The sequence below is a fragment of the Pseudorasbora parva genome, chromosome 23 (genome assembly GCF_024679245.1).
Source record: "Pseudorasbora parva isolate DD20220531a chromosome 23, ASM2467924v1, whole genome shotgun sequence".
In the NCBI taxonomy this organism is placed as follows: domain Eukaryota; kingdom Metazoa; phylum Chordata; class Actinopteri; order Cypriniformes; family Gobionidae; genus Pseudorasbora; species Pseudorasbora parva.
The window spans coordinates 1335030-1354259 of record NC_090194.1 but is presented as its reverse complement, the minus strand read 5'-3'; the positions used below and the strand labels follow the sequence as shown (position 1 = coordinate 1354259).

Genomic DNA, 19230 nt, shown 5'->3' with positions numbered 1-19230 from the left:
AGACCGTATGTTCCAGAGAGAACTCTCAGTGCTACTTTTGTGATCTCCATTGATGCAGTACTCTCAGCGTCTGCTCAAAACCCTCTGCTCTTACTGACTGGCATCAGACTTTTTCTTAAAGTTATAGTTCTCCCATAAATGAAAATTCTGTCATCATTTACTCATCATGTCGTTCCACCTTTTCCGCTTCTGTCGACCACAAAAGAGATGTTTACACTGTTTTATTTTTAGCTTTTGTCTGATTAAATTGGATAATTAATGTGATTCAGATAACTTCATATTTTGAGTTTCTATTTATTAAACCAATCTCCTATGTTGTATTTACTCATTTTTTTAATTTCAATTAACTAAATTTTAAGGCAACCAGATAATTTCCTTTTTTTTTAAAAAAAGTTAAACCAACAATAATTTTTTACAGTGATGTTCAAGCTGTTCTTTTCCATACACTGGACGTACACTATATTGCCAAAAGTATTGGGCCGCCCCCTCCAGATCATTGAGTTCAGGAGTTCAGTCCCTTCATGGCCACAGGTGTATAACTCCAGCTCTCGGCCTGCAGACGCTTCTACACACATTAGTGAAAGAATGGGTCGCTCTCAGGAGCTCAGTGAACTCAAGCGTGGGGCCGTGATAGGCTGACACCTGTGCAATAAGTCCATTCCTGACATTTCCTCACTACTAAATATTCCACGCTCAACTGTTAGTGGGATTATAACAAAGTGGAAGCCATTGGGAACAACAGCAACTCAGCCACGAAGTGTTAAATCCCAGAGCGGGGTCAGCACATGCTGAGGGTCACAGTGCGCAGAAGTCTCCAACTTTCTGCAGAGTCAACAGCTCCAGACCTCCAGACTTCTGTGGCCTTCAGATGAGCTCAAGAACAGCGGAGAGAGCTTCATGGAATGGGTTTCCATGGCCGAGCAGCTCATCCAAGCCTTACATCACCAAGAGCAATGCAAAGCGTGGGATGCAGTGGAGTAAAGCAGCCGCCACTGGACTCTAGAGCAGTGAGACGTGTTCTCTGAGCGACCAATCACGCTTCAGTCTGACAATCCCATGGACGAGTCTGGGTTTGGCGGTTGCCAGGAGAACGGGACTTGTCTGACTGCATTTTGCCAAGTGTAAAGTTTGGTGGAGGGGGAATTATGCAGTGGGTTGTTTTTCAGGGGTTGGCCCCTTAGTTCCAGTGAAAGGAACTCTTAATGCTTAAGCATACAAAGACGTTTTGGACAATTTCATGCTCCCAACTTGAAATTCCCAACATAGTATCACAGTCCCAACATGACTGCGCTCCAGTGCACAAAGCGTCGGTCCGTAAAGACATGGATGAGGAGTTTGGTGTGGAGGAACTTGTCTGGCCTGCACAAAGTCCTGAGCTCAACCCGGAAAGCCTTCCCAGAAGAGCTGGAGCTGTTAGAGAGGGTGGGCCCTACCGATTAACAATGGGAATTCATGTAAAGGCAGGCGTCACAACACTTTTGCCAATATAGTGTAAATGGTTACTAGGGGCTGTCAAGGCACTACAAACTTTGGTCTATACGCTTTTTAATCATTATTTAAAGAAAATGTTTTATTTAAATTTGTATTGAGAGACCAGCAGCATTCGGTATCAAACCTGATGGATTTGGATTCAGTCTTATAATGTAGTCATGAGTGGCTGGTGCTTTTTCAAGAGCCTCTGGCCCACCATTCAGAAAAGAACAATGTCAACATTATGATAAACGTCTCCTTTTATGTTCCACTGAAGAAAAGTTTGACATGACGTAAGGGTGAACAAATTATGGCACATTGTTAATTTGTGGATGAAGTGCTCTTTAAGAAATACACGAGCAAGAGCTTGGTTCTTTGCACTTGTGTGTTTTATTTATATCTTTATTTAACTTTTTTAATAGTCATTGATTTATTGTAGAAGTCGTCATGCTTTCTCCACGTATTGATGTTGCAGTTTGCCCTCTACATTTGGGAGGAAGGAATGGGTCGTGCTTTAACTGCGGTGAAGGAGTTTTGCTCCGAGCGGCACAACTCGTCCTCGACAGGAGACTGTGCCACCATCATCAACACCCACTCGGACACCTGTGTGAGTATTATAAACACTAATGGCCTTATTTGAAGGATCTGAGCACATGGTCTGAAGCTCACGGTGCAGGAGCTCTTATGGTGTGTCCGAATCCTCTTTTGCTAGTTTAACGACAGGAAAAAACGGTCTGTGCTCCCGGCTCATGGTCTAAAAAGGTCGTCCCTCGTATCTTAATGAGTCATGGGTGTGTTTTGACCGTAACGTGCAATCAACCAATCAGAGTCTCATCTCCCTTTCCCTTTAAAAGCCAGTTGTGAATTCACTATTTACATGAGGGAAAGGCTGAATGCTTCTCCTTTTATTTTTAATATTTGGCATGTGTGTGTGCTGCTGTGCATACCTGTGTGTGTAATAAGCAGAGTGTGTGTGTGTTTTGCACCAGCTATAGGCTCATATTACTAACACACTCTTTAAATAACACAGAAATACTGCACTGTTGACTTTAGAGCAGGTGTGTGTTGGTCAGTGGTTTTCAGTTCCTCACAATAGCAACGCTCCAACAATGCTCCTGAACACACCTGGTTTAGACCAGACACCCATGGGTGAACACACACACACACACACACACACACACACACACACACACACACACACTGATGGGGGAACAGATACGCCAGTGCATTTGATATTTAAACAACGAGGAGCTGGATGTGAACATGAGAACTGCGTCGAGTTGAAACTAGCGGAACACACTTGCGTCGCATTGCGCCGGGTTTGTGAAATGGCCCTAACACACACTGTTCAGAGATTAAAGGGTTAGTTCAGCCAGAAATGTAAATTTTGTGATTAATTCCTCCTGTGGTTGGCCAGCCGTAACAGACCTCCGTTCATCTTCACACACAGATGAAGATATTAGTGTTGAAATCCGATGGCTCAGAAAGGCCTTCATTGACACCAATGTCATTTCCTCTCAAGACCCATAAAGGCACTAAAGACGTCGTTACAAAGCCCATCTCACTACAGCGGCTCTACAATCATTTATGAATAGAGACCAGAATAGAGTTAGTGCGGGAAAAAACTAAATAACGACTTATTTAGTGATGGCCGATTTCAGAACGAAGCTTCGAACCGTTATGATTCAGTGAATCGATTCACGTGACTTTGGCGATCCGAATCATGAATCGATTCATTGAATCATAATGGTTCGAATCCTTGTTTTGAAATCGTCCCATCACTATACAAGTCGTTATTTCGTTTTTTTGCGCACAAAAACTATTCTCGTGGCTTCATAAATGATTGTAGAGCCGCTGTACGGGTGTCGAACAACATGAGGGTCAGGAATTAATGACAGAATTTAGATTTTTGGGTGAACTAACCCTTTAACATCTCACAGTCAGTTGTCATTGTATTTCCCCGCTTTAATAATAATAATTCATTACATTTATATAGCGCTTTTCTAGACACTCAAAGCGCTTTACATATAGAAAGGGGGAATCTCCTCAACCACCACCAGTGTGCAGCACCACCTGGATGATGCGACGGCAGCCAATTTGTGCCAGAACGCTCCCCACACACCAGCTGATTGGTGGAGAGAAGAAGGAGTGATTAAGCCAATCAGGATATGGGGATTATTAGGAGGCCACGATGGACAGCGGCCAATGGGCAAATTTGGCCAGGATGCCAGGGTTACACAACCTGGGATTTTTAACGACCACAGACGGGACCTCGGTTTAACGTCTCATCCGAAGGATGGTGCTCTTTGACGGTACAGTGTCCCCATCACCAAACTGGGGCGTTAGGACCCACACAGACCACAGGGTGAGCGCCCCCTGCTGGCCTCACTAACACCTCTACCAGCAGCTCCTGGTTTTCCCAGTTGGTCTCCCATCCAGGTACTGACCAGGCTCAGCCCTGCTTAGCTTCAGTGGGAAACCAGTCTTGGGCTACAGGGTGATATGGCTGCTGGCTATTAATGCACTAATAAATGACAGTCTCCAAAAGTGAACACTAAATTCCTGCTTGTGGCTTCTCCCATTTGCTGTTCTTTCCGAGTTTGAGTGATATTCAATGGCCATTGAGTTCAGATTCCTTAAATTGAGCCACATTTACAAAGTGTCCTCTCAGAGCTGACACACACATTCTGTAATAACTTAGTGGAAGTCCTTAAATTAGGAACAGGAGGTACTCTGGTTTTAACCCAAATACTGTAATGCCCAGGCTTTGATGGTAGAAGACGCTGACTTGCTTGAATTGTCTGTTATGTTCTTCATAGGGAACCCCTGTGCAAAAAGAGGACATCTTTGTTGCTGTTAAAACATGTCAAAGATTTCATGGAGATAGAGGTGGGTGTAGATACAGACCATCCCTGGATCACCACTAACCGAACGTTAAAGGTAGAGTCTGTGCTTTTTAGGAAAAAAACAATGATTACTATAACCTAATAATGATCAGTACAGCATTTTAATCATTTGGGTCAATGTTAATTGTAGAGTCTAATATAACCCTTTGCTCCTTCGCGGTCAAAAGTGACCAAAGCCTTGACATTTAACTTTTTTTCTTCTTCAGGAAAACAAATTAAATATATATATATATGGATGAAAACATGGATGAAAAATATTATTGAATAAATAAATATAATATTACCCCTCAAAATTAAAAGTAATAACCAAAAAAATTATTTTAATTATAGTTTAAAATAGTTCTTTCTGAGTTTGTATATATATGAGTATATATATATATATATATATATATATATATATATATATATATATATATATATATATATATATATATATATATATATATATATATATATATATGTAATATTTTTGGGTTATTATTTTAAATTTTGAGGGGATTTTATGATACTATGCAATATTTATACAGCTTTAATTTGCTATTTTTCACAATTTTCCCTTTACAATTTTTTTAATTAAAGCAGTATTTCATGTTAAAATAGACACGCAAGTCATTTAAAATACATTTTTAGGTAGATTAGTGCCATCTGCTGAGGCTAAAAAAGAAACGTTAATATCATCTACTGCATTTAGGTCACATCATGAGCTAAAAACGACACACTTCAGCTCGGCTTCATCACTGCCGTCCATACGACACTGTAAGATGCATTAGATGCCATTTACAAATGAAGAAACCTTTGCTTGGTATAAATATGCATGACAGCTTGTTTTATTTAGCATAGCTTTTATTTAAATGAGATAATGAGCAACGAGGTGTGTTTTAAGATGGATTGGATCATTCAGTCTTGATTAAAAAGTAAAGCCTGAGGTTCAGCTGAGCACATAACAGCCCATCAATCCATGAGGACTACAGATAGACAATAATAAAAGGGAACAAATACAGCCGTCAGAAGCTCCCCGTCTCAGCCCACACATCTTTAAGGGACAGTGAATTGATTTTATTGATTGTAGCCCAAAAAAGTTTCTCCATGGCTTTGCAGATTGTACTTTCAAGCATTTACAAGCCTCTCATATCTCTCTCTATATAATAGGACAGGTATAAATGCTGTTTTATATTCCATTTAGCAGCTGCTCAGTTATGATTGCACTAATTTGCATGATTACCGGTATGCGTAGGGTTTGATTTTATAAACCGAATTAAATCCTACAACATTATCTGTGGTTAAAAAGATCATAAATATCAGTGTAGATATGCAAATTTGCAGCATGATATCTTTAATTTATTAACTTTATATGATTTATTGCTTATCTTACTGCTTAGATGGATATTATTGTCTCAAGTAAATGTAATTCTGTCTTAAATTGTATCTTCACAGTTCCTTTAGTTAAACAGACATGGGAAAAAGATGTGGCATCTCTGGAATATTACAGTGACGTCACAGACCCGATTATACCCACAATCCACTTGGGAGTCCCTAACACAGAAAGAGGTTGGTCTCTGATTATTTTTTTGGGCTGAAAATATGTTTAAAAGTTATTCATTATAATCTCTGATGAACACGCTGCCAGTCCTTAATATAAGGTTTGTAATTAATTACTGTGCTCAGACAAGCATCGACTTCTCCAACTGAAGTGCACAGTCTGGACAGATACAAGGGGTATGCTGTACAAGAACCATTAAAAGTGGGATGTAGAAAATGTGTTCAGACTGAAAACATTTTCACATTGTCAGAATGTCCTTGTATTGTCTAAGAACATTGCTCACTTTGTCTCCACCTATGACCTGAAACCATAGAAAAGTACAAGGCCTCTAAAATGAAACATTTAAATGCACCGATCAGCCCCTCTTGTCTTTGCTGTGATGTGCAAAATGTGCCGTGGATTATTTTATGGAAAACAGTCCGACGTCAAACTTTGTGAAGGCAGAGAATTTTGTTTTATTCATGACTTGACTGCGGCAAGATTAATGGATGGGGCATGGGATGCTTCGGATGTGCAGTTGTTATTGGTAATGGACTTTTGAGTCCATTTTCAAGTTTGCTGCTATGATAGAATTAAACGCCCTCTAATAGACTGACATAACGGATGGATGGATGGATGGATGGATGGATGGATGGATGGATGGATGGATGACTGATTAATGCATGGATGGATGGATTGATGGATGGATGGATGAATGATTAATGCATGGATGGATGGATAGAGATTAATGCATGAATGAATGGATGGATGGATGGATGGATGGATAAATGATTAATGCATGGATGGATGGATAGAGATTAATGCATGAATGAATGGATGGATGGATGGATGGATAAATGATTAATGCATGGATGGATGGATTGATGGATGGATGGATGGATGAATGATTAATGCATGAATGAGTGAATGGATGGATGGATGATTAATGCATGGATGGATGGATAGAGATTAATGCATTAATGAATGGATGGATGGATGGAAATTAATGCATGAATGAATGGATGGATGGATGGATGGATGGATGGATGGATGGATGGATGGATAAATGATTAATGCATGGATGGATGGATTGATGGATGGATGGATGGATGATTAATGCATGAATGAGTGAATGGATGGATGGATGATTAATGCATGGATGGATGGATAGAGATTAATGCATGAATGAATGGATGGATGGATGGATGGATAAATGATTAATGCATGGATGGATGGATTGATGGATGGATGGATGAATGATTAATGCATGAATGAGTGAATGGATGGATGGATGATTAATGCATGGATGGATGGATAGAGATTAATGCATGAATGAATGGATGGATGGATGGAAATTAATGCATGAATGAATGGATGGATGGATGGATGGATGGATAAATGATTAATGCATGGATGGATGGATTGATGGATGGATGGATGGATGAATGATTAATGCATGAATGAGTGAATGGATGGATGGATGATTAATGCATGGATGGATGGATAGAGATTAATGCATGAATGAATGGATGGATGGATGGAAATTAATGCATGAATGAATGGATGGATGGATAGATGGATAAATGATTCATGGATGGATGGATTGATGGATGGATGGATGAATGATTAATGCATGAATGAGTGAATGAATGGATGGATGGATGGAGATTAATGCATGAATGAATGGATGGATGGATGGATGATTGATGGATAGATGGATGGACGCATAGATAGATAGATAGATAGATAGATAGATAGATAGATAGATAGATAGATAGATAGATAGATAGATAGATAGATAGATAGATAGATAGATAGATAGATAGATAGATAGATAGATAGATCAACTTGCTGTGTAATACATGACGGTCCTTTTTAATAAGTTTTGATCATCATGTTACTCAACCCCCAAACTGTGAGCTATTCTTAATTCTTAGAGAAACTAATTTAAACACACACGTCCCGTCAGCCTCGAGACCCCAATCTTCCCTTCACTCCCTAAACCTCAGTAACTCAATAACGAACTCAATAACCTCAGTAGCTCAATAACGAACTCAATAACCTCAGTAATATATCCAGAGTCAGTCTGCAGGAACTGAAATGCTGGAAGACCTGAGGATGGCTGCTGAGGACTCTCAACACCTGTCCCCTAAAACACCACCCCCTCTCCGCTTCAGAATGAGGAGCGGAACATCTGGGGGAGTAAAGCAGTCTTCCCTTGAGTGAGTGAGTGAGTGTGTGAGTGAGTGAGTGAGTGAGTGAGTGAGTGAGTGTGTGAGTGTGTGAGTGTGTGAGTGTGTGAGTGTGTGAGTGAGTGAGTGAGTGAGTGAGTGAGTGAGTGAGTGAGTGAGTGAGTGAGTGTGTGAGTGAGTGTGTGAGTGAGTGTGTGAGTGAGTGAGTGTGTGAGTGAGTGTGTGAGTGAGTGAGTGTGTGAGTGAGTGTGTGAGTGAGTGTGTGAGTGAGTGTGTGAGTGAGTGTGTGAGTGAGTGTGTGAGTGTGTGAGTGAGTGAGTGAGTGAGTGAGTGAGTGAGTGAGTGAGTGAGTGAGTGAGTGAGTGAGTGAGTGAGTGTGTGAGTGAGTGAGTGAGTGAGTGTGTGAGTGAGTGTGTGAGTGTGTGAGTGAGTGTGTGAGTGAGTGTGTGAGTGAGTGAGTGTGTGAGTGTGTGAGTGAGTGAGTGAGTGAGTGAGTGAGTGAGTGAGTGAGTGAGTGAGTGAGTGAGTGAGTGAGTGAGTGAGTGAGTGTGTGAGTGAGTGTGTGAGTGAGTGTGTGTGTGAGTGTGTGTGTGAGTGTGTGTGTGAGTGTGTGTGTGAGTGAGTGTGTGAGTGAGTGTGTGTGTGTGTGAGTGTGTGAGTGTGTGTGTGTGTGTGAGTGTGTGAGTGTGTGAGTGTGTGAGTGTGTGAGTGTGTGAGTGAGTGAGTGAGTGAGTGAGTGAGTGAGTGAGTGAGTGAGTGTGTGAGTGAGTGAGTGTGTGAGTGAGTGAGTGTGTGAGTGTGTGAGTGTGTGAGTGAGTGAGTGAGTGAGTGAGTGAGTGTGTGAGTGAGTGAGTGAGTGAGTGAGTGTTCTGTCCTCCTCCTGTCCTCTCTCCATCTCTCCCCCTGTGTCTCGCTGATCTTTTCATTCGCTGCCACAGGAGAGCTTCTCTTTCATGGGTGCTTTTGTGCCACCTCAGAGCTTGGATGGAAGCATGGATGGATGAGTAGATAGATGGATGAGTAGATAGATGGATGCATGGATGGATGCATGGATGGATAAATGGATGAGTAGATAGATGAATGCATGGATGGGTGGGTGGGTGAATGGATGGATGGCCTCCTCTCTTCTTACAGATCCTTGATGGCCAGAAGGTTATCCGCACTGAATCTTATCCTTCTTTTAAACTCTGTAATGGACCAGGAGTGTGTGTAACGGCACAGTCAGCGCGGGGGATTTTCAACCAACAGATCTAGATTTCTAGATAAGAGTGTGTGTGTGTGTGTGTGTGTGTGTGTGTGTGTGTGTGTGTGTGTGTGTGTGTGTGTGTGTGTGTGTGTGTGTGTGTGTGATTTACGTTGTAGAACAAAATGGCCAAGTATCATCAACATCAGACCTCACTGAATTTAAACCCCAGAGGAAAATCTTGAGGAACCACTGGTGAAGTATTCTTCCCTGCACTACTCTATAGCACCTCTTATTAATATTTACTGCTATCGGTGAATGTTTTCTCATCTAATTAATATTCATGAGCTCCCCACTTTCGTTACTGAATAAGATGCAGGTTTTTGCAGGTCTCCTTGTTTATGTCTGCTCTGAGTTCATGGACAGAGCATAAGGAGTTTTATATCTCCAATTCATTCTGTTTTTCTTCTCGTTTATAGCAACAGGAACACAGTCGAGAGGCTTGTCTAGATGAGTTATGAGTTGTGCTTGTGTTTGCAGGGCACTGTGCCAAAACATTTGCCATCTTGAGGAGGTTTGCGAATGGGGCAGTAACACAAGCACCTTGGTTGCTCATAGTGGATGACGACACACTGATCAGGTGAATGGCATTTAGTTTATCCTCAGACCTGACTTTGAGGGGACTTATTACTAGACAAAAAGAGTGCATTAAGATGCATGCGATGTGAATTTAGTAACTTTAGTTAGTGTGTAATGTCGCTGCTTGAGCATTAACAGTCTCTGCAAAGTTACAGCGCTGAACGTTCAATGCAAACGGAGATATTGTCTTTTAAAGTTACGGCAGTTTATTGCCTACAAAAATGGCCGGTTTGGACTACAACGAACTTCTTCCTGGGTTGGTGACATCATAAACCCTCGCTAGTCTCCGCAGATGTGACTTCTGCCCGTAATGGGAAGGGGCGTGGCCTTAACCTGTGCTTCAGCCAATAAAAATACAGGAAACTACATTTGGCCATCTGACCAATCTAAGACCATTGCGTTTTTCAGAGGGAGGGGCTTCATAGAAGCAGGAAGCAGACGAGCCGTTCAAAGCACAGACAGCGGCGTGGAATAAAGGGAGGATAGAAGAAAAATACAGCGTTTAAAAAAAGAGAAGTGTTAGGACATGTTATACTGCGCCCCATAAACACAACCAAGCCTAGAAAAAAAACACGGAGCCACCGCTTTACAGTTTATCCTCAGACCTGACTTTATTACTAGACAAAAAAGGTTCATTAAGATGCGTTCGCTTCAAGGGAAATACACTAACATATGTAATATTGAATCTAAAAGAAGTCTATCTCACAGATTTATAATCCAGCAGTCAAATCAAGTACGCCCACACACACATACTCGCGTCGTGTGGCAAAGCACATCAATTCGTGATGCTGAAATCTGAGCAGAGTTTGGACTGGAATGAACATGGCTGTGAAGTCTCTGTTAAATGTCTTTACAAATCACACCCACAGATACTCCAGCTCCATGAGAGAGGAAAATCTGGGCGTTTCATGCCATTTAAAGGCTTGGAAATATCTAGATGTCACCTTTAAAAAACATTCTCTTATGAAATGCTGGTTTTTCTCCCGAGACATTACAGTGTGGACATATTTATGGAAACATTTAAGACACCATAAAACTACTTTACACACACTATATTGCCAAAAGTATTGTGTCGCCCCTCCAAATCACTGAGTTCAGGAGTTCAGTCCCTTCATGGCCACAGGTGTATAACTCCAGCTCTCGGCCTGCAGACGCTTCTACACACATTAGTGAAAGAATGGGTCGCTCTCAGGAGCTCAGTGAACTCAAGCGTGGGGCCGTGATAGGCTGCCACCTGTGCAATAAGTCCATTCCTGACATTTCCTCACTACTAAATATTCCACGCTCAACTGTTAGTGGGATTATAACAAAGTGGAAGCCATTGGGAACAACAGCAACTCAGACACGAAGTGTTAAATCCCAGAGCGGGGTCAGCGCATGCTGAGGGTCACAGTGCGCAGAAGTCTCCAACTTTCTGCAGAGTCAACAGCTCCAGACCTCCAGACTTCTGTGGCCTTCAGATGAGCTCAAGAACAGCGGAGAGAGCTTCATGGAATGGGTTTCCATGGCCGAGCAGCTCATCCAAGCCTTACATCACCAAGAGGAATGCAAAGCGTGGGATGCAGTGGAGTAAAGCAGCCGCCACTGGACTCTAGAGCAGTGAGACGTGTTCTCTGAGCGACCAATCACGCTTCAGTCTGACAATCCCATGGACGAGTCTGGGTTTGGCGGTCGCCAGGAGAACGGGACTTGCCTGACTGCATTGTGCCAAGTGTAAAGTTTGGTGGAGGGGGGATTATGTGGTAGGGTTGTTTATCAGGGGTTGGGCTTGGCCCGTTAGTTCAGCTTTGATCAGAGGAATAAATTACATTTAACGTATATTTAAATAGAAAATAATTATTTTACATTTTAATAATATTTCACAATATAAATGTTTTTTGTAGTGTTTTTAATAAAATAAATGCAGCCTTGGTGAGCAGAAGAGACTTCTAACCAGATTAAAAATCTTACCGATTAGAACTTTTAAATGTGAGTGTAGACTGATAGATGTGTGTGTTATTGAGCCTGAGTGTCCATCTTGTCCTCAGCCTGCCCCGACTGCAGAGGCTGCTGGGATGTTTTGATCCGGATGAAGCCGTGAGTGTTGGAGAGCGATACGGCTACGGGCTCAGCGGCGGAGGCTACAGCTACATCACAGGGGGTGGAGGGTGAGGCGCGGATATTACGCATTCTACCACACATATATATATATATATATATACTGAAGTGAATGATGCAGAAGTAAAGTGTCTGTTTTCTCACAGGATGGTGTTCAGTAGAGTTATGGTGCAGAATATTCTGGCAGGCGGCTGCGGCTGCCGCAGTGCTGATGCTCCAGATGACATGGTGTTAGGGATGTGTCTGAACACACTGGGGCTCACAGTCACACACTGCCCACTTTTCCATCAGGTAACACACACTTTTCTATCCCCTTACACTGCCCCTCACCCTAAACCTAACCATCACAGGAAACATTCTGCATTTTTACTTTCTCAAAAAAACTCATCCTGTCTGATTTATAAGCCTTTTGAAAAGTGGAGACCGCTGGCTGGTGATCTCAGGTTTTATTATCCTTATGGGGGCACACACACACACACACACACACACACACACACACGCACAGTGAGGCAGCTCGCATTTCTGAAAAAAAGTGTGCTAAGCGCGTCACACGCAACGACTCAGCAAAAAGGATCAACACGCAGGCCTCACTAACATTAAACTCTGATGTCACCAACTTCTCTTATCAGTAACCGGACTGACTTTAGTTCTGTCATTCATCTATGGAACCCCAGAAAAAACGAGCTTTAGATGTTGATGATTTATTGAGAATGTTTGGTCACCGTAATGGTGATCAGTGTTTGACTCTTGGCTGTTAATGTGGTCTCTGTAACTGTGTTTACCAAAACATCATTTGTTGAAACCGAAGCCATGAACAGACGGTCAGGTGATACAAATTTGGGAAAGACACTATATAAAGGCACTGGGAAAGGCACTATATAAATAAAACATATTATTATTATTATTATTATTAGAATAATTCACTAATCTTATCCCTGACCAGAAGTGGTTATTTGTTATTATTACTTTCTTGCAGCAGATCAGACATTCTGAATTTTGATTTGTTAAATACACTGGTGAATAGGTATGGGCGATACCACTTATTTGTATCACCGATATCGAGACCGATACGATGCTTCTAAACTGAACTTTTAAATTATTAAATGTATTAAATTATTAAAAACACTAAGAGTAAAATGGCTAAAGATACCTACCTAACATTATATTTGAAAGGCATTTTAACAATCAGTCCTCCTTAAAGGTGCACTATGTAGTATTTTTGCAGTAAAATATCCAAAAACCACTAGGCCAGTGTTATATATTTTGTTCAGTTGAGTACCTACAATATCCCAGATGTTTCCAACTATTTGTAAATTGTGAGAAAATGTCTATTTTAACTAAGAACAGGGACGTGTCAGCATAGCGTTTGAGGGAGTCGCCTGTCAATTGCGTCATATCTGCGCTACCCTCGGTTTCGGCTTTTATTTGGCAGGAGCGCTTTACTCTTAGCAGTGTGAACAAGTGAACGCACGGAGTAAAGTCATAACATCGTTTTGAACACACTTAAATGTATCTAATATGATAAACAGAGCTCCATTACCTCAAAATCATAACCGGAAGAGCGGATCTGTGCAGGCGCCCGGCGAATGAGTCTCGTTCCGTCATAATAAAAGTCCCGGTATTTGCGAGGCGGGTATTTGTTTAACAATCGCTCCAGCAGCTGTGATCAGCTCCACAACACTCGGTCCTGCTCTGCTTTAGACTACAGTAACGTTAATAACCGCATGCATCAACGTGATTTCTGCCCGAGTCCTATTTTTCACCGGCTGTGATGAGAAGACCACATGTCCCAAGATGCTGCGCTCAAACTTTGCGTCATCAAACTACGCATTTGTTTTGCATAGGCGCCCTCCAGTGGACAAAAGCTGCATAGTGCACCTTTAATTGCAACTTATTAGATCATATTTTTGGTTTACCATGAAAATACTAGTTGGAACTAGTAAAAAAATGTTTTTTCTAGAGACTGCAGTGACAGGATGTTTCACCAATGCAACCTTTTTATTCCGATAGTGTATGATTAATATTAACATTAGTTACACAATAGAACACGAGCAAAATCAACTTTTAATTTAAAGAGTGTAATTGCACTATGTAGGCTACATTTTTAAATTTTGATGAGCATATTATGATAACATTATGATGATCATCTTGTGATGACGTTATTAAAAGCATCAATGGTTTCTTATTATATTTTTGGGAAACGTAGCTCTGTTTGAATGCAGTGTCATCGGTGAGCGATCGCTCGCTCTGGGATCGATTAGTTGTCAATAAAATTAACGGCACAGAAGTTGCATCTGAATTGGTACAACCTTCTTATATAATGTTCAGATTAATTTAACATTAAAACATAATTTAAAATTCACAGAATCATTTATTCAACCGATTTGTTTAAAGCGGCAGATTCATTTAATAACGAAACACTGACGAATTAGCAAAGACAGTTTAAAATTCATCATTTAATATTAACTTGTTTATTGAAAGTTTGTATAAATTAATATCATTTGCAGTCACGCTTATATTCATGAAAACATCTCTCTTGATCTTGTGATATTGCTTAATTATATTCTATTATATATATATATATAAAAATCTTAGAATTTTTTGGCTATTTATATAAATTTTGGGCATTTTTGAGACAATGCTTCATTGCTGTTGAACTCGCCAGCACAGTAACACAGAAATCACATTACAAAGAAGTGATTAATTGCATTTTAAGCTCAAAGTTTTACATCAAATCACATTAATGATGTTAAATCAGACGGTGCTCAAGCGATTTAATGATTATCCTGCAGTTGTGGTCTTGAGTTCTCTAAGTCCGAAACCAAGACTGAGACCGGTCTGGAGTACACAACACTAGTCGTCAGCATTCACTTTCACACTTTTTTCTGCCTTCTGTGGTCCACATAAGAAATCAGCCAAACGGGTTTCGAACAGTGGTAATCAAATGATGACAATGTTCATTTCCGGATGAACTATTCCTTTAAAAAGATTAGGAGATTAAAATATATATATTTAATTATACATGCACACCATTTGTGAATTGTTCAGTGAAACATTTGAGAAACGATTATAAGTTGACAGATGCACATTTCTAATGAAAGGTTTGATGAGCTGTGTGAAACCGGCGGTATAATCATGGTCTCGTTTCTGACCACAGGCCCGACCGGATGGTTATGTGAAAGAACTTTTGGCACGCCAGAGGCCGATCTCCTTCCACAAACACTGGAACATCAACCCTGTGGAGGTCTACCAAGGCTGGCTTACAGAGCCTAATCTGACCAGACCACAGGCGCTCACCAACACCAGAGCGGAGCTGTAGATGGAGTGAGTGTGTGAGTGTGTGTGTGTGTGTGTGTGTTTGTGTGTGTGTGTGTGTGTGTGTGTTAATCATTTGATACTCTAGAAAATTTAAAGGGGTCCTATTTATGCCTTTTCACTTGTTCATCTGTAGTAAGTGTATAGGGGGACCACCATCAAACAAACCAAATGTGGGACGATTCCTAAGTTTGTGTGGGACATGCCAACACTAAAACATAACCTGAAACTGTTATATAATGTCTATATAACTTCAATGGTTAGTTCACCCAAAAATGAAATGTCTGTCATTAACTCCTCTCCCTAATGTCGCTCCACACCCGTAAGACCTCCGCTCATCTTCACACACAGTTTAAGATATTTTAAATTTAGTCCGAGAGCGTATGCAAGTGTATGCACACTATACTGTCCATGTCCAGAAAGGGAATAAAAACATCATCACAGTAGTCCATATGAGACATCAGTGGGTTAATTAGAGTCTCTTGAAGCATCCAAAATACATTTGGGTCCAAAAATAACAAAAACTACGACTTTATTCAGCATTGGCTTCTCTTCCGGGTCTGTGTTTAATCCTCAAATAGAAATTGGAACGAATGAATCAGCGAATTGATTCGGATCGTGTGTCAAACTGCTGAAATCACGTGACATTGGCGATCCGAATCATGAATCAATTCACCAAATAAAGGTACTATGAAATCAAAAATAGCCCCATATTTTGTTAAAAATCACAATCCAATTAATTCCCCACCCATTTTTTCCATGTTAAATATTCGGAAACTGTATTATGCATGCCAGGTCAGTAGATGGCGATGTCACTTCGCAAAGAAAGTAAACACTTTACAATAAGCTTCATTAGTTATCATTAGTTAACTACATTTGTTGACGCATAAACTAATAATGAACTGCTCTTTTAAAGCATTTATTTATCTTTGTTAATGTTCATTTCAACATTTACTAATGCGTTATTAAAATCTTGTTAACGTTAGTTAATGCACCATGAACAAACCGTGAACAGCTGGATTTATATTAACTAACGTTAACAAAGATTATTACACGGCTCTGTGAAATACTTGATTCTGATTGGTCAATCGCGGATTCCAGTTATTTCCAGATAACAGCCGCTCATCCGGGTACTGCGAGTTATCTTGACCGGTTCTACTTCTGTGCTTAACGCTGGCGCCATCTTGTGGCTTAAACAGCCGTGGGTTACAATGGAAGACTTCAAGGCGGGTTTCCTTTATAACGTTTTTAATATAGAAACGTTTCTTACACAGACGCATCGATTGGAATCAGAAGGCTCTATTAACCCATCGGAGTCGTGTGGAGCACGTTATTTGACGGACAGCTGCATTTAATGGACTTCAGAAACAGCTCCAACTACTGCTGGGATTAACGTTAGCCTGGACTTTTTAAATATAACTCCGATTGTATTTGTCTGACAGAAGAATGTCATACACACTTGGCTTGGTTTCATTTTTGGGTGAACTAACCCGTTCAGCATTCATTCTCAACATTTAGCAGCGATAGATAAAGGCTTAAAGCAGGTTGGAGCTGTTTTTCTTCGCGGAAGCTTTGCGGAAGAGCTAATAAAATATTTAATCTCAAGACAATATTTTGTGTCTAATTTATTTGAGACTAGTAGGCGTGTAATAAGCGGGATAATGTCCACCCAGCCGGTTGTTATCTCAGAATAAACCCCTTCAGAGTGACGCTCCGCTTCGCCTCGGGGTCCTGATCACTCTGGAGGGGTTTATTCTGCGATAACAACCGGCTGAGTGGACATTATCCCTTACTTAACAAACGCTGAATAGAGGTGTTGTTCTTGTTAACTAATGCATTGACTAATGTTAACTAATACAACCTCATTGTAAAGTGTTACCGAAATCTTCATGTGCCTAGACTGAACGTGTAATACACACTTGCGAGCCGTTTTCACAGATTATCGGTATCGTTTTAAAAAACTTGCACTTTGAAACCTGTTTTCAAAAGTTTGTGTTTTCAGGTTCTCAAATCCATTGTTGTGTAAATGAATGACCAAAAGTGTGTGTGTGTGTGTGTGTGTGTGTATAGGCAGTGAAATACAAATATATCTGTCAATACATGCACAGAAGAAGCTGTATCACATTACACCGCATTTCACGAACCCTTGTCCTAATTAAAACTACTGAAATACTGAAGAGGACATCACTGTTACTGAAACGTTCATACGCATGCTGAAAGGCAATAGTCAGGTTGCTTAGGGACATAATATCCCATGAATAATTTAGAGAGTGGTCACATTTGATGTTACAGATACAGTTTTTGACATTATTATGCATATTGGGATTTAGTTTTGTGATTTTATGCTTTCATGTTGTTTTCCCAGAGCCGCATTTGTGAGATCAAATCAGCTTTTCTTGTGGTTGTCTCTACATATGAAAATGGAAGAAAATAATATTTAAACATCAAACAATTACCAAAAAAAAAAGACACTTGGAATAAACACCAGTTCATTTAGAGCCTGTTGTTCATGCGTCTCTTTTTGATGATTTAGATTTTCCACTATTAAACTCTTACGGTCTAAAAGCAAGGATAAACACTTGGTATAAAGAGACTCTTTATTCATTCGTGATTCGCTTTATTTATCATTTCTGGCTTGCATTCTTTACTCAAGAATACATGTTGACAGGGTCAAAGGTACGGCCAAGGGTTTGAGTAGCAATTAATGTTACATTTAGTCCGGCATGTGGTCCATCCGACCACCTTTTTTATATCTCTGACAAGCTGCTAGAAGATAAGGTGGAGATGTTTCCCAGAACCTTCTTGGGCATCTTAAGGCTTTTGGCTGAATGTGACATCTTAGCTCAGAGATCATCATTTGGCTGGTCATGGCGAATTTCTCAACATAAAGAATAGTCCTCGTTGTCTTTTTCAGTGCCAGCTAATTGACAGCAGAAAGTCTGAGCGATGAAAAAGAACAGCAACACTGGAATAAAGAAGAAAACAATTTAGGGAACTTTCAAAGCCCAGTGGAAAACACAGAGAACAAGAAGTAATAGATAGCATCGCAGTTAAACGCTTAAAGAACCTCAAGGTGCATTTATTATTTTTATTCTATTTTCCTCTTTCCTCTTTTATTACTGTTAAAACATGATGTATTTTTCCCTTGGTTTTCTAACAAGCTTTGGAGTGAAGACGTGCGATCTGTTCCAAACTCTAAGTGAGCCGAGTGCCGTCTACATAGGGAGCGAACAAACCCATGCATTTGGCATGTTTAATTTCATTTTATTACACTAATTGTAATTGCGTATTAATTTATCAAGTCTTTTTAATTAGATGTAACCTATTTTAAGTGACCTGTAAAATTAAAGTTACCTTGAAATTTCATCTGAGCTGAATCATGAATACATTTGTTTGAGGAAAAAAGGTACAAATTTACAATAAGGATCCATTATTAAAGTTGGTTAGTGCATTAACTAACATTATCTAACAATGAGCCATACATTTGTTTTAAACGCCCACTGTTGTGATTGGCTGCTGTGATTTTCATCCTACACATCTGACTGTACATGAATCATTACATATCAGAAACCACTGGTCTCAGATCAGCCGTTAGAATGAACGGTTACTCACATGTTGAGGCATTACTGTCGAGTCCGTATCGTAAAAGTCTGTTTGCGACTGAAATTGCGACTGATTTCCCAAAGAATCCGCAGTGAAATGTAGCGAACACAAATAAATAATGCTCAGCTGAGACTTTCACATTGGTGAGAATAAATAAGCTCATTCCCAGCATTAGGATCCTTTGGAAGGGAATGTTATTTTTAGTCAGTTCGTCTCTCCTCGTCATCTCACTAACACTCCAGTGGGCGGGGCCAACGCTATGATGATGAAGTGGGCGGAGCCAAAGCTGTGATGATGAATGGGCAG

The 19230-nt window shown here is 40.5% G+C and overlaps 1 protein-coding gene across 1 annotated transcript in view; it reads left to right on the top strand.

The window, feature by feature from the left end:
• Nucleotides 1-17819, top strand: part of b3glctb (beta 3-glucosyltransferase b) — a 33251-nt gene extending 15432 nt beyond the window's left edge. The window contains exons 7-14 of the mRNA XM_067434217.1: nucleotides 743-757; nucleotides 1946-2077; nucleotides 4290-4359; nucleotides 5811-5924; nucleotides 9811-9910; nucleotides 11937-12056; nucleotides 12153-12297; nucleotides 15164-17819. Of these exons, the coding sequence (XP_067290318.1) occupies nucleotides 743-757; nucleotides 1946-2077; nucleotides 4290-4359; nucleotides 5811-5924; nucleotides 9811-9910; nucleotides 11937-12056; nucleotides 12153-12297; nucleotides 15164-15325 (858 nt within the window). The 3' untranslated portion in view covers nucleotides 15326-17819. The remainder of the gene's footprint in view (nucleotides 1-742; nucleotides 758-1945; nucleotides 2078-4289; nucleotides 4360-5810; nucleotides 5925-9810; nucleotides 9911-11936; nucleotides 12057-12152; nucleotides 12298-15163) is intronic.
• Nucleotides 17820-19230: the final 1411 nt, after the last annotated feature.